Source organism: Callionymus lyra, chromosome 7, assembly GCF_982586985.1.
Source record: "Callionymus lyra chromosome 7, fCalLyr1.hap1.1, whole genome shotgun sequence".
Lineage (NCBI taxonomy): Eukaryota > Metazoa > Chordata > Actinopteri > Syngnathiformes > Callionymidae > Callionymus > Callionymus lyra.
This window is the reverse complement of record NC_141824.1, coordinates 19,336,181-19,358,999: the sequence shown is the minus strand read 5'-3', so window position 1 is coordinate 19,358,999 and position 22,819 is coordinate 19,336,181. Positions and strand designations below refer to the sequence as shown.

Genomic DNA, 22,819 nt, shown 5'->3' with positions numbered 1-22,819 from the left:
CCCATAGCGAAGCCGTTGGAGGGCGGAGCACCAATGACGTAGAACACACACAGACACAGAAAGGAACAGGTTTCAAAATAAAAACAGGAAACACCGGGAAAACACAGGAGACATAACAATTGGATGAAAGCTCTTATATGAACATACAATCCTGGAAGCAGTGCGCAACTTGTGCAAGCAAGAGGAAAGAAATGAAATGAAGAGAAAAAGACTGAGTAATAATGTAATACATATTTATGAAAAAAAAAAGAAAATTGAACTTTTTTTCTTTTTTTTAATTAAAAAATTAAATGTATTTTCTGATTATGTTTAGGCCAGCATAGAAGGCCTTGCTGGCCCCGATGGCCCGCCACTACAAAAATATTAAGGTACCCAAAACTACCCAGTGCTGCTGTAGGTTTATTAGACTAGAAACTAACATATACATATTTTAAAGTTCTGAATAACAAATACTCATACTTGAATATTATAGTTTGAGTTTTGGAATTTTCCTAAACAGTCTTCTGATAATGATATCAACAGTTACTGCATTAAAAAAAGCCCACAATATTGACAATGAATGTCTGTTTTATTTTGGAATACAGTCAGTATTAGTGGTATAAAAACATAATTTTCCAGAAAATGTCAACCGCTTTCACAGTCCAGAATAAATCAACATATATCGTGGCCATTCAAAAAAATTAATCAAACTTTATTCCCATAATTAAACACACCAAGATAAAATATAATTACCCATGAAAGACATAATTTACTTAAAATTAAGATGTATTTTAAGAAATAAAGTTTTCCTCTTAAGATAAATCTTGTTAATGTTAATCGATCAACATCACTCCGGAATAAACAGTTCCCAGGATAATATAGGCCCAGAAATCTATCCATGACCTCAGTGTCTATAATAAACATTCAAACGATATATCTGCACATACAAATGACCCGTTTATTGAACTTTCCCTTTGGGCTCTTGTCCCTCAAACAACAAAATACATTTAATCTATAGAGATGCGGATGTAACCAGTATTTTCCCCTTCTATTAACTCATTTAAAAAAATGCAGAAACCCATAAAAAACATTGAATGCTGAAATTAAAATGTTTCGAATTGAATTGTTAGAGTTTAAAGTAATGACCAGTAACCAAACTGAAAAGTAACTGAATACAACTATAAAAAGGTAGTAAAGTTATTTTAAAACATCTAGAAATAGTTTTGAAATTATTTGATTTCACCAACATTTCCATCACAATCTAGATTTGTGTTATTAAAAAAAGCTCAACAATCTTGTCGTAGCCACATCCCAGGTCAGTGGTAAACCGGATCAGCTGTATAAGGTCTTGAAGAGCCACTAGAAGAAGAAAAGGAGCAAATTATAAAGATCAAAATCATAGATCTTGAAAAAAGTTAAAAATAAGAATCATGAACGGTGGCCAATGAAGAAGAGGATGTGGAGATTGTTCTTAGCATAGAAATATATAGATAGACGCCTCACCGACTGCTGCCTCCCACTAGAGCATTGTGTATACAGGGCAGCCATCTTGGTACAGTGCCACTGGCTCCTACAGTGCATTACGTCTATAGAGGAACTATGTGTTTACACTATCACTAATTGCTCATTTTTCAAGCTATTTTCACTGGGTTTGTTTACGAGATGGACAGACAGACATAACAAAAACGAAAATAACCCAGAAAACGTTCAGGTCTTAATGGCTTGAAGTTCTATTGCATTTGAGTATATTCCTCTTATTACAGAAGTTTTTACAGTCAACAACTTTCTGGTGGCTTGTTTTACAGAAAATTAATTTCAAACGGCAGCTTCTATGGCCAGGAAATATTCAAGGTCTAGCCATAGTTCCTAAATAATCAGAAGGAATTATTATTATAATTATTATTATTATTATGATCCAAGCAACCTGTATGACGTTTTGAACGGATCAAACCGATGTCCGAAGATTGGACCAGCTGTATTTTAAGATTGACAAGTACCTCCTTCCCTGCAGTTGTAAATGAGCCACTGCCTCTGATGACACTGTACCAAGATGGTGGCGTTTTATACACATCTGTCTACAGTCGATGCGGCGTCTATGTATACATTAATACCTGTTTGTAGTCGAGGGTGATGGTTCCTCTTCCTGTTACGTCATGGCTCTGAAATGTGTCTGCGAAAAGAGAAATCACTGATACAATGAATCTTTCTATTTCATGCAATTCTTCCTGGCTCTTTAGGCGAATCTACCTGGATTTAAATCAGTTTGAAATACAAACACTTACGGATAGTTGCCTCCAGTTTGAGCATGAGGTAGAGGAAGCCGGGGTAGCTGATGGTCCCATTAGGCTCTGTGTATCTAAAAACCACTAGCTGCATGATGAACGGGTTGGCATTAACACCTGAAGCAGAGACACTTCAGATCAGGTTGGATCAGAAAGTAGAGGCTGAATTTAAGACAAAATCCTAACTCAAAATTATTATTTAATAAAAGTATGAAAAGGGGATAAAATTACGAAAAGAGATAATGTTAGTGTCCTGTGAAAAAGTAAAACGTGGGATGACATAAAAACAGCAGTAAATTAAGATTTCATTAATTATTACTTTATTGAAAGTTTATTCTATTATGACACATATATATATACATAATAATTGATACGTATATTATTTTGTCAATTTATCATGCGGGACAATAAACACTTAAAAAGTGTAAATGAAAAACAGGAGTTAAGTAGTAAATACAAGTGTTGGAGGAAACCAGAGGGCCCAGAGGTGAACCCACACTAGCAGAATGTACCTTTACCTGCTTGACTCTCCATCTATGAGTGAGCTACAACGGATATAAACAACTCTGCTGCACTGAAGATCAGGATGAACTGATGAAAGGTGAAAGTCTAACCTGCAGCTATCAGCGCTGGGCGAATTTCTTCGTAATCCAGAAACATGGTCTTGTTTCTGTCCAGGGAGATAAAGATGTCCTGACAGGAAGTTGAAAAATAAGATCAGAGTACAACGAGTCTGGTTGGCGTCATAATATCTACCACACATCTTCCTCATCCCTGCCCTGTCTTCCAGGAGCAGCCACCATTAGGACCAAATTAAACCAGTCCATTGCACATACAGGACCCATTGTCAGCTCTAGTCAGGACCTGCCGTTTCTTCACCGACAACATCATTTCAAAATTGATCAGGTAATCACAACTATTTGTTAAAAATAGCTGCCTATCAGCTACTAAACGTGAGAATGTTTTCAGATCCTGAGACAAAAAACACATATTTTCTTCTTCACATCGAGTCAATTATTATAACCACAAATTGATGTAATTCTGGAGTTCGATTTCCTCGCAAGAAATCCCTTGTGCAAATTATTTTGTTTTGCTGCTTAGATTTTACATTTATTTCAACTGCTTACCGTCCACTGACAGATCTTGTCCCACAGGCCCTGGAAGTCCTGCCAGCTCAGCCGAGCGTCCGCTTGGCTCTAGAATTTGAATTTAGGTGAAGGGAAATGTGCTGATAATTAATAAACCAACAAAATGAAGGTGAATAAGAGAGTGCAGGCAGGATGGAGAAGATTGTGATGGATTGATTGGTTTCAAAAGGCAATAGATGGCACTATAAGTTTGAAAACGATGCCGTGTTTCATTTAATATTTTAGAGTTAGAGACCACCATCTAGTGGCCTTTTTTATTATTGAGTGTTTAAATGCTTTGTGACCCTGGTCTAAAACAGCGCTCTATAAATATAAATGACTTACTTGCTTACTTACTTTCAAAATTAAGACACTTTTTCATGTTTAAGTGTTTTCATTTCACTACAAAGAAGACACATCTTCTTCTTCTGGAAGTCCACTAAACTTGAGGTGCACAGACTTCACCTCCGGGATCTGATGTCTTCTTACAATGAGATGGTAGAAACTGCTAGATCTGATTACTTTAGAAAACTGGTAGCAGCAAATAAGAAAAACCCCAAAGTGTCTCCTGCTCCTCAAATCACGCCTGTCTTCTGTGAAGCTGACAGCAATGCATTGTTGAGATTTTTCATTGACAAAATTAAATTGAACAAAGAGAAAATCCCTCCCCCTTTGTTTGGAACCCCTCTCCTCCTCTTGGTCTTCCTTCACTGCTGTATCTTTGGGTGATATTTCGGCACTAGTGAACAAGATAAAACCCTCCTCTTGCTCAGATGACGTCCTTCCTTGGAGGCTTTTTATCAAAGTATTTGATGTAATTGGCCCCTGGGTCACCAATATGGTGAACCTCTCCCTTTCCACAGGGGTTTTTGCCAATGCATTTAAACATGCCATTGTAGAACCTCTGCTCAAAAAGCCAGGCTTAGACCCAAATGACCTCAGTAATTGCAGGCCTATTTCTAAGCTCCCTTTCTTGTCCAAGATCTTGGAGAAGGTGGTGTCTGAGCAGCTGTCTTTGTTCCTGGATCAGAGCGACATCCATGAGAAGTTTCAGTCTGGCTTCTGTAAACATCACTCTACGGAGACAGCTTTACTGAAGTTGTCCAGTGACATGATGATGTCGGCTGACTCGGGTAAATTCACTGTTCTGGTTCTTTTGGATCTGTCCTCAGCCTTTGACACAGTTGATCACCAGATCCTGCTGAATAGACTGAGGGATGAAGTGGGACTGTCTAGGTCTGTGTTAGAATGGTTCTCACCATATCTTTCTGGGCGCAGTTTTAGTGTATCTGCCAATCAAATGAGGTCTGAATCGGCAGCTCTGATATGTGGAGTCCCTCAAGGTTCTGTTCTGGGTCCTTTGTTGTTTTTGCTGTACTTGATTCCCCTCGGTAAAATCATTCAGAGATTTCCTGATGTTTCTTATCACATTTTTGCTGACGACATCCAGCTCTACTGCTCTTTTGATCCAACTGAGCCCCAGAGGCTGAACAGCTTAGTTAATTGTTTGCTAGAAATCAAACAATGGCTGAGTGAAAACACTCTGCAGCTAAATGTGGACAAAACTGAAACTCTGGTGATTGCTCCTGATGATAAGGTTCCAGGGTTGAGTCAGTACTTGGGTGACTTAGGTCAGTCTGTCAAACTGAGCCTGAGAAACCTGGGTGTTGTATTTGATAAAGACATGTCTCTTGTTCAACACTGCAGAAAACTGACCAGAAAACTGTTTCCTTCAACTGAGAAAAATCTCTAAACTTAGGAAAATGTTGTCGGAACATGATCTGGAGCTTGTAATCCATGCATTTGTGCCTTCTCGCCTGGACTACTGCAACAGTTTATTTTCATGTCTTAACAAGCTGTCTCGCCTGCAGTTGATTCAGAACTCTACAGCAAGAATTCTGAGCCGCTCAAGTAGAAGAACTCACATTTCTCCGATCCTTAAAACTCTTCACTGGCTTCCAGTTTCTTTCAGGATCAACTTTAAAATTCTGGTTCTTACTTTCAGAGCTATTCATGGTCCTGCTCCTCCTTACATCACTGATCTGATCCAGCCTTACACCCCAGCTCGGGCTCTGAGGTCTGTGGATCAGAATCTACTGATTGTTCCTCGCACACGGCTCAGGACCAGAGGAGAGAAATCCTTCCAGGCTGTTGCTCTTAAGCTTTGGAACGATCTTCCTCTCTCTTTGCGCTTGATGGATCTACTGACTCCTTCAAGAAACATCTTAAGACGTTTTTATTTGTTCAGGCTTTTCCTTGATTTTCTGGAACTCCTGTTGTGTTTTCAGTTTTATCTTTCCCTTTAAATTATATACTTTATTGAATATTGTTTTGATTGTGCAAGCGCTTTGTGACCCTGGTCTAGAAAAGCGCTATACAAATAAAAATGACTTACTTACTTACTCAACCCATTACTTCTGTGATGGGATTTATTTTAAAACAGTTGTGAGAGCTCCTGCTATGTAAAGTTTAGAGCGCAGTGTGATTAATAATAATAAACTGGTCCTTAAGGGCTATTAAATAGGTATAAGAATTAGAAAATTCAAAATGTATCTGGAGTCAGAAACCAAAACCTAATTATTTATTTACTTTTGCAGTTCTAACTGTTTATTTGAAGAAGAAAAAAAAACTAGAATTTTTATACTGTATAAAAAGTATGCAACAGGATTAACTTTGTCATGGTCAGAGTTCAGAGGACGCAGAGTGAGAAGAGTCAGGGTCGAAAATGCTGGAGTTGTCATTGTCAGTGATGAAATTGACAAGATCATAATGCTTGGAGACAAGGTTTAGAAGGATATATGTTTAGATATGTGGAGAGAAAAGAAAGTTTTTGATGAAGAGGAAGAAAACAATGAGGTTCATTAAGAAATAGTGCATGAAGTACATGAAGGTGACTAGAGGATGATCAAGGCATCATTTAACACCAAAAACTAAAATTCTCTGTAAGGATACGTCTTTCAAGACCACAAAGGTCTTGCATTGCTCTAGAGACAACATCCTCTCTGAGCCCTTCAGTTCTGTAACAACAGAAGAGGGAAAAATATTAACTTTGTTTATGGGGGTGACTGTATATTTGTGTGCATGTATTGGTCGGGATGTAATGATCTGCGTCAAGTTGGTTCATGCAGGTTACGTGTAAAATGTTATATAAATACTTAAAATAAAAAATATAAGTTTTTGATCAGAAGAATTAGAGAAAATGATCCTGTTTGCTAACAATTACATTTGTTTGTGTACCAGTGTGTGACAAAAGTTACCAACCTCCATATTGAAAGGCTTCATTTAGAAGGCTGTAGAGATGGTGTGCTTTAAAAGAGCCCGTCCTCTGAATACACACAAAAGCAGGAGAGTGTGACGAGCAGGCAACATAACACAAGTTGGACAGACATGAGATTTCAAAATGCCTGATGATGCCAAATACAAATAAAACAAAAAAACAATAAGTCATTAAAATGTCCTTTAAAACACCATCTTATTCCATGAATCATAGTTCAGACGGTAGAGTGGTTAGCTTGTGGTCTGAGAAGCTTCGGGTTCAAAACTGCAGCACTCGCTTTTTTGCTACTGTAGCATAAGTGAGTTCTGAGTATTACTGCCTCCTGCTGTCCCGTTGAGCTCATTGCATTAATGTTTTATTAAAGGGCAAATAACGTTTTGATGTAAGTGTCTCTTAAATAGAACCTCTATTATACTCATCAGGGTGTGTCTTTTTGCACAAAACTCTCCTTTAATAAAGATATTTACATTGGAAAATGCGCTCAAGCCCCGCCCACTGAAAACGCTTGCTCTTTGTCAAGTTTAGTTTCCCATGACCCCGCCCACTCTGCTGTGATTGGTCAAACGTCGAGGTTTGTCAGAGTAGCGTCATAAAACCAGGAAGTCTCCGCCTCAATGAGACGTAAACAGAAAGAAGCAGGACGTGCTTCAGTGCTGAAGGAGGAGCAAAGCCCTTTATTACGAAATAATAGGCTCTGTTCTCGTAATCTCTTGTTCTGTGAGACTTCAGACGCAGAGAACTTTATAAAGTACTAACTTAAAAACGGAGCATCGTCATGATGAGGGACTTACATGCATCCTGGAGTGGAAGACTTCAACATTTTAAACATATGAGTGAATCAGGAGAGTTGGGTTTTAGTTGCCCTTTAAGCTATTGCTTTATTGATTAAAATGGTTTTGAATTACATAAATAAAATAAATATCCAGTAATAACTTTTGGGAAAATGAGAGTAGCTTGACAGATGTCTGCGCTGTCTGAGTCCTATCAAAGTTTAGTGTGAAATGGAGCATTTATTTTACGCTCTGTTACAAGAAGGATGTGGTTGGAGAATCAACATGTGCCATGGTCACATGCAGGTGTAAACACAGCTTTTAAAAACACAAGAGAACCTACAGTTTGTTGTTTAACAAAGGCAGTCGGATGCTTTGGAGTAACTCACCTGTGCTGATGGTTCTTACCTTGCTGCAGTGCTTATTGTACAGGTCTTTCATAAGCTGGAAAGGTGGAAGAGCAGTCTTGTGAGGAGGGTTGTACTGGCAGAGACATGAACAAGACATTTGAGTGCCGTTCATCATTCAACAGCGGCAAATGTAAATCCTGTGTCTTACCACCACCGTTCCTGTCGGGGCATTCGGCGGCAGCTGTTTCAAGGCTTCACTGTAAACAAATGAAACCCACAAAAGGTTATCAGACGAGGCGATCACAGAAAGACGGCCAGAAAGCAGATTGAGCAGAGGTCGTTTCCTAGAAATGCGTTGCGGTGTGCTCAAATGCAAGGCCTGGGGACCACAAAAGGCCAGAAAGACATTCTTTGCAGCCCACAAGAGCTTGACATATGTTTAATATCTAATTCAATATTAACATTGTTCAAAATTAAATTGCCAAAATTTTGAAGTTGTAAAAGTAGAAACAGCAGTGGCTCGAGTGGTGTTGAAAGAGGACAATGTATTTTACAACTACACAAAGAGACTCACGACAAAGTTACTGCATGTGTTACAGATAAAGGAAGTAACTTGTTTAAGTGCTTTTAGGAGTTGAAGTGTAATGTAAGTCTGAAGAGGGGGAATACCCGAGTAGGTTTTTTTATTTTTATTTATTGTATCTGTTAATTTTCTATTCTGTTGATTTTCTATTTGTTTGAAGTCTGCCAGAAGATCACTTTGATTTAATTAAAGCATTTTATGTCCATTTTATTTCATTGAAATATGGCATTTAATCTTTGGTTGGTCTGTAGTTTCACATTTTTTCCCCTAAAACTTAGAACTGATCTTTGATTTTTGATTTTTGAAACTGTCGTGTTGCTTGGAATTCTCTGTGAAGAGAAAAAGGGGAAATGTAAAAGGGGTTTGGCTTGTTTATCCCGCCTACATTTACACCTTGAGGCTCTTACAAGTCAGAATTAGGGTTGCAATAACCAACAATACTATAAATTTCACCCGTTATATGTAAAACTGTACAATATCTCTGTTGTGATATTATTGTGCCGGTGCATCAATACAGCAAATATATTGCTGTACTGAAACACCAAAACACTATTAATGAAAGTAATGTTCAGGTCATATTACAGTAGTGTAATGCCTTACAATTTAAATACAGTAATATTGTAATGTACCCAATCAATTTGAAATGAGATCAATAGGTGCCTTAATAATGCATTTCAATTTTAAGTAACGTATCCAACACTATAATTTTAATAGGGATTTATGTATGAGGAAAGAACACTTTTTTGCAGAATGTGTATATCTCACACTGGCTTGTATATTGTTTAAATGCGAAGTGAAAATAACTCATCAAAAACTAACTTAGCAACGTTTCCTTTTTCTGTCAGACAACGCAGAAGAAAGGCTCCCCGCTGATTGGCATCGATGGTTGATGGAATGATGATGTAGTTGCCGGGTGGCAGGGAGCCGGGGAGAACAATTTCACGGCAGTTTTTGTGATGAAAAATGAGGACTGGCTGTTGTTGCGCCAAGTCTTCAGCTTGTAGAAAGGTTTTGGTTGGATGAGCCTAAAGGAAGAAGATTCCGATTATTTTCAACTAATAAATGTCAACAACCGCATGAAGTGACTGAATACAGGCATGTCCGGGGGCCATTTGTGGCCCTTGTGTTGCTTCTAGGTAGCCTGTTTTCCTTTAGGTACAGTTTTATCCAACCAGTTATTTTAAATTTCTGTGTCAAGGTCAAATTCAGGGTCGAGGTGAACGAAGGGCCCGGAAACAAATGTGTTTGTGATATCCCTTTTATTGCCTTTGGGTCACCTTGACCCCGAGATAACAAAGTATACCCTCAACACATTTGTTTTGGGCCTTTTGGGTCACCTTGACCCGAGATAACAAGGCATACCACAAACACATTTGTTTTGGGCCCTTTGGGTCACCTTGACCCCGGGATAACACAAGGGTTAAGAAGTCTTTACCTTGTAGACGTGAAGACCGATATGGAGCTGAATGTCTTTACGTCGTTCGTGCTTCTGCATCAGAGCAAAAATGAAGGAGCAAAGGTTTGAAGGAGTTGATCCGGTGTCGGTTTGTTTCAAGGCGAAATGAAATTGGGGGTTTCGCCACAAATAATCTGCAAAACATCAAAGTATCTGCAATGACTCATCTGTTCCCAGGTAACATAAGCATTAATTAAAGAAAAACTTCAGATCATTCTAAAGCATCAACAACTCTTAAATTCAAGTCACAGATTGAAAATGTGCAAGAACACAATCTTTAAAGCACGGATGACATGGCATTAATAAATAATATACAGCAAGTATTTTGACAAAATGCCTCGTAGATGTGTGGCAGCGGACCTCTCCAACATAAATAGACCAGAAACAGGTTTAAATGTCCTGAAAATGAAGAATACACAGAGGAGTTCCGATAACTTTTATAACTTCACTTTGCTCAGATTTTTTTAACGTAATAGCGATTCTGAAAGATTCACTCACACAAATCATGTCAAAAGAATATGCTATTTTTCTAAAATAAAGACCATTCAAACCCTCTAAGAGAAAGTGTGGAAGAGTGCCACATGCAGTAACCTGTGAAGGACTGAGCACAGCTCAAATACCCAGGGCAAGGTTATTTAAAATCTTTGATTTTACCTCCTCTTCCTCCAGCTGTGAACCCTGGATCCCATGTCCCGTGATACATGGTCGTAGTCCACAGATTAGCGCAACTGCAGTTTTCCATGATCTCGTCGGTCATGTGACACACCTCAATAAAGTCGTAGTTTTGGCGGAAATCGGATGCTGACATCCTGTTGGATGGAGTTTAAGACAAAAGTTCAGAAGTTCCCATCGCATCTTTTATTTAAAATACAACCTACCAGAATTCCCCATCATTTTTTTCGATTCGACCAATTCTCTGCTGCTCCTCGAGACTCACCCTTGACCACGCAGTACTGGGGAAGAAAGAATGATGTTCAAATTAGCACATAATCGATGAGACAAGACAAATTTCTCAAATTCCAACAGCCTATTGCTCAATACTGAGCACCGGTTTTGTGGAATGTATGAAAGGGAGGATATTAATTGAATCATTGCATTTTCAGAAGTTCAAAATGTTAAAATTCTTCACTGACCCTTCATCACTCCACGGTCCTACCGACTCAGTGTCTCCCCAGGGGTTGAGCACTCGAAGCAGTGTCACAGGACCATCATTCATTGTCATGACCTGTAACACACAAGTGAAGAATATTATTATAGAAGCATGTTTCGTGAGATTCTTGTTGACCTTTCCATCCTAGCAGAGATAATTAGTTTAAATTCTCTTGCATCATTAAAGTAAACTCAGATAATCATGCCTCGATGAAAGGGAATATTTCAGTTATAAATTGGATCTTGTTTCTTCGATTTAACAAGATGGAACACGCATTATATCCTCTAAAGCTGCCTGTTCAAACAAGAGTTTATTTACTCACCTGCTCGACTCCTGTGAGCGCGTAGGCATGTTTGAAGATGATGCCAAATGCATTTCTTTCCCCAAAATTACCCTGTGGGTAAAAAAAAGATTGACATTGACATTTCATTATCTAATCAATGAGATGGACTTATACATCTTGAGGCTGTTGGCATAAATCCTTCACCTAATGCATTGTTTTCAAAACCGAGCGATGGCAAAAGTTAACAGTGACATCATCATACCAAATGTAAACTATATTTGCATGCGCACACTCACACACACACACACACACACACACACACACACACACACACACACACACACACACACACACACACACACACACACACACACACACACACACACACACACACACACACACACACACACACTCCATTTGTGACAACAGCCTAACTTTCAGTATAACAAACATGTATTTAGCATTTAGATAGTACAGGAATCACACCATCTTTATTTTAAATAAGTGATACTTGATATTTTTCGTCCAAAGTTATTATAATTATTTGACTATAAATAGGCCAATGTGTCCCATTTGAGAAGGTATTTAAATAGATTAAACATAAATCTTATTCAGTAAAGTTGATCAGAAATCACTGCATTATTCTGTGACAGAAACGTTACGAGGAAGGAGGACAGTCCAAAGCTACATCCGAAATAAACAGAAAAGGATATGGGCCTATTTAATGTCTCTACCAGACCTGGAGGTTGGCCATGTTGATGAGGGCACCTCGGGTCAGATGGCCTTTGAGATGTGCTTCAATGTTTCCTTTAAAACTACGGACGTGGATAACCTCAGTCACCCCGCCGGTCATGTCAACCATGGCCTCGTGTGGCATGCCCATGTTGAGAGCCGTGTAGCCCCCTTTAATCCTAAAACAAAGAAACTTCAGTTTTAGCTTTTGGCAAACAGGTCAAATGTATCTCTGTCTGTCTGTCTGTCAGTAACATTTAACAAAAAAATGTCGTTTTTGAATCAACAACTGACTTTTCACAAGGTGCTGAATGTGTCATGTCTCTTGTGTCTTTCCAGGTGTTTCCTGTTTTTATTTTGAAACCTGTTCCCTTCTGTGTCTGCTTCGCACCAATTCATAGAACCTGAGGTTATGGTAGATAACTCAGGGGTTTCATTTCCGGTCCCTTCCCCTGCTGATAAGTTATTGTCTTCCCCTGTCTTGTGTTCTCCTGCTCCGCATCTGCAACCGATTGCTGGAAGCCTTCTTATACTGCTCACTCTCCCTCAGTCATTGTCGGTTCGTCAAACTCACTACCCCATATTGTCTAGTGGTTGTTTCGCGTGTAAGACTCCTGGTTCGAGATAATTTTTGCCTTCCCGGTTTTTTTGGACTCTGGTACGTTTCCTCGCCTTTCTGCCTGCCTGTGCCCCTGACCTGTTTTTTGGATCTCGTTCCTGTTTGTTGTTTTTTTCCTGGACTCCTCCTGACGATTCCTCTGCCTGCTCCTATGAATAAAACTGTCAAGTTTGACAAACAGACATTTTATGCTCCTAGGTTTCCTTCCGCACCTTGACAGAAAGAACCGACCACCGATGAAACCAGCGGAAAGTTCCTCCCCCGTGTCCGGCGCGGGTTTCTTCTTTGTAGGCAAGAAGGACGGGTCCCTCACACCTTGCGTTGATTACCGTTCACTCGATAACATTACAATAAAGAACCGATATCCCCTCCCGTTAACGTCATCTGCGTTCGAGACTCTGAAAGGGGCCACTGTGTTCACCAAATTAGACTTGCGCAACGCCTACCATCTCGTTCGAATCCCCAAGGGCAACGAATGGAAGACCGCATTTAACACTCTATCCGGCCATTACGAGTATTTAGTCATGCCGTGGTTTTTCAGGCATTGGTGAACGACGTCTTGCGGGAGTTCCTTAATCAGTTTGTTTTTGTTTATTTAGACGATATCCTGTTTTTTTTCTAAGGACGAAAGGTCCCACCGCCAGCATGTACGCTCCGTCCTTAGCCGTCTTCTCACTCACCAACTATTTGTCAAGGCAGAGAAGTGCGAGTTTCATGTACAAACCGTCTCATTCCTCGGTTATATCATTAGCCCAGGTAGAGTCGCTATGGATCCCGCCAAGGTACAGGCGGTCTCCGACTGGCCGACTCTCGATACACGCAAAGCCCTGCAACGGCTTCTCGGGTTGGCAAATTTTTACCGGCGTTTCATCCGTAATTTCAGTTCTGTCTGCTTTCCTTTACACACTCTCACTTCTGAGTCACAGCCCTTCCGGTGGTCGCCGGCTGCCGAGGAGGCGTTCCGGGAGCTTAAGCGTCGCTTTACCTCCACCCCGTCCTCCGGCAACCTGATATCCATCTCCAGTTCCTGGTAGAGGTTGACGCTTCCAGCAATGGGCTGGGCGCGGTCCTGTCACAGAGAGCGCTGCAGATGGCAAGACTCACCCCTGTGCCTTCTTTTCCCGCAAGCTTACTACCGCTGAACGGAACTATGATGTGGGGGATCGAGAGCTCCTATACATCAAGTGGGCTCTGGAGGAGTGGCGCCACTGGCTGGAGGGTGCGGAGAATCCGTTCGTGGTTTGGACCGGTGGTCGTTATTCTTCGCCAGGTTCAACTTCATGGTAACTTACAGACCTAGGTCCAAGAACGGTAAAACAGACGCCCTTTCACGCATGTTTGACCCCACTGACTCTGACTCTGTCCCTGCCCCGTCGCTGGTTTGGGAGGTCGAGGATCGAGTCCGGAGGGCCAACCGCCCAGACTTCTCCTCCGACTTCCGGTCCACCTAACCGTCTCTTTGTGCCAGAAAACCTCTGCAAGCATGTCCCCCACTGGTGCCATGCGTCCAAGTGGTCCTGTCACCCAGGGAAGCAACGGTCCTTGACTCTGGTGAGGCGGCGGTTCTGGTGGCCTGGGCTTGCGAGGGACTTTACGGGGTATGTGTCAGCCTGTCTGGTTTGTGCGACCAGCAAGACCTCATCTGGGAAGCTGCTTCCCCTGCCAGTGTCTGATCGTCATTGGTCCTATATCTCTATGGACTTCGTCACCGGTCTACCGGCCTCGGAGGGCATGACTGAGGTGCTGACTGTCGTCGACAGGTTCTCTAAGATGGCCCACTTTGTCCTGCTGCCCATACAACCAGACGCCCGAGACACGGCCGAGGCGGTCCTGGCCCATGTGTTCAGTCTCCATGGCCTGCACCGGGACATAGTCTCGGACCGGAGGCCCCAGTTCACCTCCCGCTTTTGGGCGGAGTTTTGCCGACTCATCGGGGCCCAGCCCAGCCTCACCTCAGGGTATCACCCCCAGGCCAATGGCCAAACGGAGAGGGTCAACCAAGACCTAGAGACCTCTCTCCGCTGCCTGGTCTCTTGCACCCCCACCACCTGGGTCAAGGCTCTCCCACGGGTCGACTACCAGGAATGAGCCTGTTCGAGTGTGCCTACGGGTATCAACCGCCTCTCTTTACGGATCTCGAGGAGGAGGTCCAAGTCCCATCGGTGTCGGCTCTGGTGCAGCGGTGCAAGTCCACCTGGATCAAGGCAAGACAAGAACGTTTGAGTTCGGCGGCCTCCGCCAAGTTTGCTGCTGACCGGCGGCGTTCAGACGCTCCTGCCTACAAGGTGGGGGACAGAGTGTGCCTCAGTACTAAAGACCTCCATCTTCACCTACCTTCTCGCAAGCTCGCCCCCCAATTCATGGGACCCTATGCCATCGCAAAGGTGGTGAACCCTGTCGCGGTCCACCTACGCCTCCCCAAGGAGATGCGCATTCACCCCATGTTTCACGTGTCAAAGGTCAAACCCGCTAGGGTGTCCCCACTGGTTCCGGCTTCTAAACCTCCTCCCCCTCCTAGGGTGGTTGAGGGTGAGAGAGTGTTCACGGTACGCAAGATCCTCGACTCTCGGCGGGTTGGTCGGGGGTACCAGTACCTGCTAGATTGGCAGGGTTACGGGCCTGAGGAGCGTTCCTTGGAGCCCACTCGGAACATTCTCGGGGGGCACTGTTATGTCTTGTGTGTCTTTCCCTGTTTTTATTTTGAAACCTGCTCCCTTCTGTATCTGTGTGAGTTCTACTTCATATTGGTGCTTCGCCCTCTAACGGCTTCACTATTGGTTTACCCCGAGACACCACCTCGTCTCTTAGAAAGCTTAATGAACTTGCCACCCAGCAGGGGGCAGTCCACTTCCTATAAAGGCGGGAAACAACCGCCGCACTTCCTCCCTTACAACTCAGCGAGAAAGCTCCTGACAGTGGAATGTATTGATGGCGAATGAAAATTGAAGTGAACAATGTGTGTGCATGAAGCCTCCCTGAAGAGGGGAGACACACATGTCTGCTTTGTTTGCCTAGGCCTAAATCACACGTGATGATTATGTGGCCTGCCGAGCGCTTCCCACGGTCTTTGACAGTGACGGGAAGCGTTCGAGGCTTGTCGACCCACTCCGCCTCAGCGATCATGATTATGATCAAGACAGGTTAATGCAATGTTGTTTAAGAAAAACAAACAACATGGCAGTCCTGTGCGGTGCACTCGACAAGCTCACGTTCCAACGTGATGAGAAGAAAAAGGTTGTTGGGCCCTGATGAGTCGAGCTAAGTCTTCCCTTAATCGTGAACGAGACCGCGATGAGGAGGACGACTGGCTCACTGCATGGAGTCGACCATGAGGTATGCGAGAGCGATCCAGGTAAGTATCTCTTGCAGGCCATCCTGCAGCGCACTCGACGGGTTCACCTGAGAGAGATGTTAGTAGTGTGCATGTGTTTCCGCCTCTGAGTGTGACGTATTCACAGGCATCATTAGAAACTATCGCCGCTAATAATAAGCTAACATGCTCCGCCGTTCATAGACTGCGAGAGTTTCCTCTCAGAACACAGTTCGGAGGAGGTGTTAAACCCCTTCGTCCGGGTAATGCCGAGACTGTAATAACACAAGAGAACGTATGACAGTTCTGTGGTTCGTTCTGAGACAGATGTTAGTAGTGTGCATGTGTTTCCGCCTGTGAGTGTGAAGTATTCACAGGCGTCATTAGAAACTTTCGCCGCTAATGCTAAGCTAACAGAGTTTTCTCGCCGTTCTGAGACCAGGCGAGGGCAAGGAGCTTACGCCCCTTCTGGTCGATCATCTGGAGAGGTGCGTGGCGGTCGGATCTCACGAGTGATGAGCAGGTCAGGACCGCCAGCGGAGCTTGAGATAAACTGGACGCGGTGAGTGATGCGGTGCCGACGCGCGCGCGACCTGTTCTGAACTCACATCAGCTCCGGTTAAATTCTCCAGCACATTCCTCGACATCTCGGGTTTTGTCAGCTCCTGTTACACCAAGGGGTGCTCGGGGAGCTGGGGAGACTTCCGGGGGGGAAAGGGTACGTGCAAGACGCATCTGAGGTTTCTCACTCGCACTTGCGCGTTTCTCCCACAGAGCCGGATTTTATGTATGAGAGTGGGGGTTCTAGTGAATCCAGCTCGAGTACATGCTCTTTTGATTCAAGAGATAGAGAAGCGGCTTGTGTGATGGCCTTTCATCTACGGCCCGCTCTGGGACGTTCGCGGGGGCGGGCCGGAGGACAACCCAAAGTTTGTCAGGGCTGTGGTTCTGACAGAACATTGTTCGGCTTGGAGTCGCCTGGTTTTACTTCATTTCAGATCTCAGAGGGAAGTAATCAGGCGGGGCTATGCCCTCCAATTTGCCCGTCAACCCCCACGTTTTTCAGGGATTCTCTGGACACGCGAAAAATTATCCTGTCTAAGAAACGAGGTCTCTACTCTGCTGCAGTAGAGCTGCTTCCTGCAGCAGAGATGATGACAGGGTTTTACTCCCGGTACTTCCTTGTGCCAAAGAAGTCCGGGAGTAAAACCCATGGGTTGGAGACCCATACTGGACCTCAGCTATTTGAACAAATTCATAGCTACCCGCCCGTTTCGCATGTTGACGGTCAAGAAACTGCTAACAGGTGTTAGTCCAGGAGATTGGATGACATCTATCAACCTGACCGACGCGTACTTTCACATCAAAAGTACTGGCGTTTTGCCCTCAAAAATCGCGTGTTTCAATACACTCGGCTCCCGTTTGGCTACGCTCTAGCACCCAGGACCTTCACCAAGTGTGTGGAGGCGGCACTGGAGCCATTAAGAGTGAGTGGGGTGAGGATCTTGACCTATCTGGACGACTGGTTGATCCTTGCCCAGTCAGAGGCAGAAAGTTACACTCACACACAGAAGGTGTTGAGCCATATTGCCACCCTGGGGTTCACGGTGAACCTCAGCAAGAGCGCTCTGACTCCAGTTCAACATTTAGTTTACCAGGGGGTACTGTTGAACACGGAGGATGGAAACGCGCACCTCCCGGACGTGCGTATCCAGCCCATTCTCCGACTGACAACACAGTTGCTGGAAGCTCGGCGCCATGTGACGACAGCAGGCACTGTTATGTTCCTCCTGGGGCTCACGACAGCAGCTCACACGGTATTTCGGCTGTGCTTGCTGCATATGAGGGAGCTTCAGAGATGGTTTGGTCGTTTCAAGCTAGACCTCACCGCTCGGGTTTTGCAGGACATCCAGTTTTTGGGACTCTCTAGCCAACCACGGACGGAGAGTTCCATTGGGTTGCGTCCTTCTTTACACTCAGGTGTTCACAGACGCTTCTCTGACAGGTTGGGGAGGCCCCTCGGGTCAGGCCTACGCCAGCGGGGTAGACCAGTGTACAGTCACATAATCTGGCTAGAGCTAAAGGCAATTTACAACGTCCTGCTTCACCTCTCTCCCCAACTGTCACGGTCCAACGTCCTAGTGCTATCCGACAGCTCCACCGTCGTGGCGTACATTAATCGCCAAGGTGGAGCCAGATCCCCAGCCCTTCTGAGTGTGGCAAATAAGTTTTGGCTGTGGGCAGACCTTCACTTGCTTTTTCTCAGAGCTCAGCATGTACCGGGCGAGCTGAACGCAGTAGCGGACAGACTGTCGGGTGGGGGCCGTCCACGATGAATGGGGTCTGTCCGAGGCAGTTGAGAGCCGAGATATGGTCTTGGTTCGATCACCCGGTGGCAGACCTCTTTGCCAGCAAGAAGAACTTCAGATTTCCTCTCTGGTTCTCCCTCAGGGCATCGGATTGCCCCCATTAGGCGTGGACGCTTTAGCCCACTTGTGTTGGCCGGCCGGACTACTGTTCGCCTTCCCTCCTCCGCGGCTCCTTCTCCCCTTAGTTCGGAGGACGAGGCAGGAAGGGCTGAGGTTAATACTGGTAGCGCCAGACTCCCTGGTGCGCATGACGGTCAGGGAGCCGTGGGCCATCCCTTGGGCCCCCGCTGCCCTGGGCCGGCCTCTCAAAGTGTGGCTCCTGCACGGGACGAGCTGAGCGGGACTTTGCACCCGGGCGTTCTCCACACGCTGGAGAACGCCTGAGTGAGCTTTTTGCTCTCTTCACTAGCCCTGAGTGTCTTTTCTTGGCGTCGAGGAGTCTTCGGTGTCATTGCTGCGGGTGGCTGTGTTTAGGCGCTCTGATGCCCTATTCATCTGCCGCAGTAGATGCCGACGGGGTGAGGCAATCTCCTCTCAGAGGTTTTCTCATTGGGTGGATCTGCTCCTAGTGGACTGAGAGCACATTCCACCCGTGGTGTGGCAGCCTCAGTGGCTCTTCGCTGGGTGTGGCAGCAGAGGACATCTGCTCAGCTGCTTCTTGGGCGTCCACGTCAACCTTTGCTTACGCCTATCTCCTCGAAGTGACGGCAGGATTAGTAGCTCATACGGTTTTGAGCGCTGCTGTGCCCCCCTCCAGAAGACTTGGATCCAGGGCTGGCGGGGCCCTAGCGATGCTGCTTCAGGAGCGGCGTCCAGCTGGCGGTACATTTATCCCGTCAGGCTTTGCCTTGGGTTTAAACCAATAGCGAAGCCGTTAGAGGGCGGAGCACCAATATGAAGTAGAACCCCAGAGTTATCTATCATAACCTCAGGTTCTACGAATTGGTGCGAAGCCTTCTAACCTCGTCGCCCCAGCGGCTGCCCTTCTCGCTGAGTTTTCAGTTGGAGGAAGTGTGGCGGGTTTTTCCCGCCTCTATATGAAGTGGACTGCCCCCTTGCTGGGTGGCGAGATCATTAAGCTTTCTCAGAGACGAGGCGGTGCCTCGGGGTAAACCAATAGCGAAGCCGTTAGAGGGCTTCGCACCAATTCATAGAACCTGAGGTTATGGTAGATAACTCAGGGGTTTAATTTCCGGTCCCTTCCCCTGCTGATTAGTTATTGTCTTCACCTGTCATGTGTTCTCCTGCTTTGCAGCTGCCACAGATTGCTGGAAGCCTTCTTATACTGCTCACTCTCCCTCAATCTTTGTCGGTTCGTCACACTCGCTGCCCCGTGTTGTCTAGTATTTGTTTCGTTAAGGACTCCTGTTACGAGATTGTTTTGCCTTCCCGTTTTTTTGGACTCTGGTACGTTTTCTCGCCTTTCTGCCCGTCTGTGCCCCTGACCTGTTTTTTGGATCTCGTTCCTGTTTGTTGTTTTTTTCCTGGACTGCTCCTGACGATCCCTCTGCCTGCTCCTATAAATAAAACTGTCAAGTTTGACAAACGGACACTTTCGGCTCCTTCCTTCCGCATCATGACAGCATGAAGCAGTAGCCTGTTGCAGAAGATGCATCTGTAACATGTTTTTCCCCAAACATTTTATTTGCATGAGCTAGTTTCTTTATCCCCTTTACATTACCTCTTATTTTAATATAGCCTTTTGCTGCTGCAACTTTGCAGTTTCCATGTCAGTCTTTATCATATGATGTCAATGTTAGATTCTTTCTTTAACGTGTACTCACTTGGCATAGGCCTTCTCCAGAAGGCTGCTCCAGAACTCATTCTTGGTCGAAGAGGACAGGTACACAAGTTTGTTATTTTTAACGGGCAAACGGTCGTCGACCTCCACCTGCTTCCAGGTACCATAGCTCCAGAACTAGAGCAAGAGAAAGACAACAGAAAGATCTAAGTTGTCCACTGCTCATCGTGCTGACAGGCGCTCAAAGCCGCTAAATATATCTTATATTTATATAAGATATATTAATATAAGAAGATCCCTTCAATCTTGCAGGTGTGGCATAACTCAAAACAACTTTTGGCAACTCTCCACCTCCAGGGTTCATGTCTAAACATGAAACTTGCAGCTTTACAAACAGAAATCTTTGTAGACTTATGTTAATATCTTGTCATGTGTTTCAAAAACGGACCTTAAATGTTCACAAAGCCTCAGGTGTAACTACTTTTCAGTGTGACTAAAGTATCTGAATTGAAAAAGGATCCCAGAACGGATTGCAACTTAGTGCATATTGCTCATTGCTCATGTAAGTAAAACTGCTAATTTGGGATAACGTGCAATTTAAAAGTCCTATTTGATGTTGTAAAAATGTGTCTATGATTATTTAACCCTTGTGGTTCACCTTGACCCAGAGACAACACTTGGGGTAAAAACATGTATCTTTGTGTGTGACTGATACACCCAAGTTAACAAATAAGATGCACCCACACATTGTTTTAGATTTGTAAATTCTATACAATCGTACACTTTGAATGTTGCATGATTATTTAAATGGCATAATTTAAAATAATAATCATTTTGAACTCTAATCAAACATTGTTCCAATGTAATAAGATCAATTCAATTGTAGTAATGCATTTTTTAAACTGCAACAGTTTTCAGCTCATTTTATGTGTATATGTGTATTATATTTGGATGTAAGGTGTTTTTAAAGAAATGCAAATCTCTTTAATAGACACTTAACTAAAACAAATAAAATACTTGTTTTTATCAGACTATATTCAGTTGGTCAATAAGATATTTTATAATAAAATGGAGTAGAGAGAAGAACAGCTCTTGTTATTTCTCTAACCATTCAACAGTGTGGAGGCTTCTACCTTGAAAATGAACTGGCCGTTGTATCCATCTTGGAAGCTTTGTTCTACAGGCACGACATTCTTTAACAGACATGAATGCAGTGACAATGAAGCGATGGCAGACAGTAACCAGCAGTCATCTGAGGAGACACGTGTCAGTGACCATCATACAAAGATGTCAAGTATAATGTTGAGTGTCTGACTTACTGACACCTCCCTGGACAATATCCAGGTGTGTGGCTCCCCCGACAATAAAAGCAGGCGACTTTACCAGTTCCTGGAACAGAAAAGTTAACTTTTTTTTTTTTTAAGAGTGTTGTATATGTTGAGGAACATGTAAGAAAAAAGCCAGGTACAGAGAGAAGCATATCTAAACCAGATAAAGCCAACGAGAAGAGAGATCCCAGGTGGCATCCAAGCATCTTCTGCACTTATTCACAACTAAAAGAAAGATGGAGATAAATAGATGAATTTGCAAGAAAGAGGAAAGAGCTGAGACAAAAAGCTCTCTCATAAATGTTACTCTCAACTATGGTTAGTAAGTATTGTTTAGGTTTTAATTGTTGCCACTGTACTTTTGTAATTATGGTATCATTATTGCCATTACGATCACCAGCTTTGAGAATTGACTAAAAGAACAAGATCACAGTTTTCTTTGCGCAGTGTCTGCACCCTCTCTAAGATACTTGTGGCTGGTGAAAAGAAATTTTGTCTGCAAGTCATTTTCCAAAGATCACGACCACGTCGATATGTAACTTAGCTTGTTCTCACAAATGTGACTGTTAGACACTTAAAAGGTTTTCCTTCTAGGCACTGTGGCTTGGAGGAGCTTTTGAATTCCCTCAAGTGAAAATTCTAAACCTCAAGTTACAGGTCGAACAGGATTCAAGGGCGTCTAAAGCTGAAGCTGCGAAAATATCATGATTTTGGTTAATTTCCACCCGAGAGCCTCACTGCCTCCATAAATGTGCCAAAAACCACGTGGTCAGATGCCGACAGGTAAAAACCTTTCCAAGGATTTAATTAAACCCGGCTGAGGCAAGTTATGCTCGTGAGAAAGCATGTTTTGTTGCAACATGAATCCTTTAAGCATAAAGGCCAAATCATCTTCTTTTGTATTCAAGGTCTTTCAACTTGGCCCAGAGACAACACAAGGGATACCACAAACATTTTTTTTGCTTCTTTTGCTAGCGATTGAACTGCTCACAGATTTTTTCAGTCAAAATAGTTTCAGCACAACTTGTGAAGAAATTCAATTATGAAACAGTAACTTTAAATATTATTTTTAATCTTCATGATGTTTTCTCCTAACTTTATCATTTTTAGATCAAATAAATGTCTTTGCAAATTCAAACTACTTTACCCCTGGTCTTTTCCACGTGATTTCCCGATCCAGGTCCAACGCTGCACGGGGAAAGTTTGGGTCCACAAACAGGCCGTCTTGGACCTCATCCTGAGGCGGGCGAGAGTTTGACCGACGATTTCTCAGAAAGCGCTCCGACTGTGACCCGAACAGCTGGTCGGGGTTAATCGAGTATAGGTCATCCTCCGTCGAGGACACGCTCATGGACTTCTGCATGTCTGCAGGACGATAGCTGGGTCTAGAATGTGAGCAGCGCCGTCAACTGGTCTGTCTGCTTTCGCTTCGTCAGGTGAGTTATATAGAAGGTGTGGTGTCA

General features: G+C 43.7%; 1 protein-coding gene across 1 annotated transcript; it reads right to left on the bottom strand.

Moving 5' to 3' along the window:
- Positions 1-549: 549 nt before the first annotated feature.
- Positions 550-22,813, bottom strand: LOC148075324 (calpain-9-like). Its single transcript, XM_087796511.1, has 20 exons — positions 22,504-22,813; positions 21,348-21,417; positions 21,162-21,280; positions 20,072-20,205; positions 11,997-12,168; positions 11,297-11,368; positions 10,958-11,049; positions 10,703-10,777; positions 10,479-10,633; positions 9,804-9,958; positions 9,188-9,393; positions 7,994-8,042; positions 7,844-7,918; positions 6,650-6,713; positions 6,341-6,405; positions 3,389-3,457; positions 2,876-2,954; positions 2,262-2,378; positions 2,091-2,149; positions 550-1,338 (listed from the first exon to the last, which is right to left on the bottom strand). Exons 1-20 carry the CDS (start codon positions 22,717-22,719, stop codon positions 1,312-1,314), a joined length of 2,070 nt encoding a protein of 689 aa, XP_087652637.1. The 5' UTR covers positions 22,720-22,813; the 3' UTR covers positions 550-1,311.
- Between the last annotated feature and the right edge of the window lie 6 nt (positions 22,814-22,819).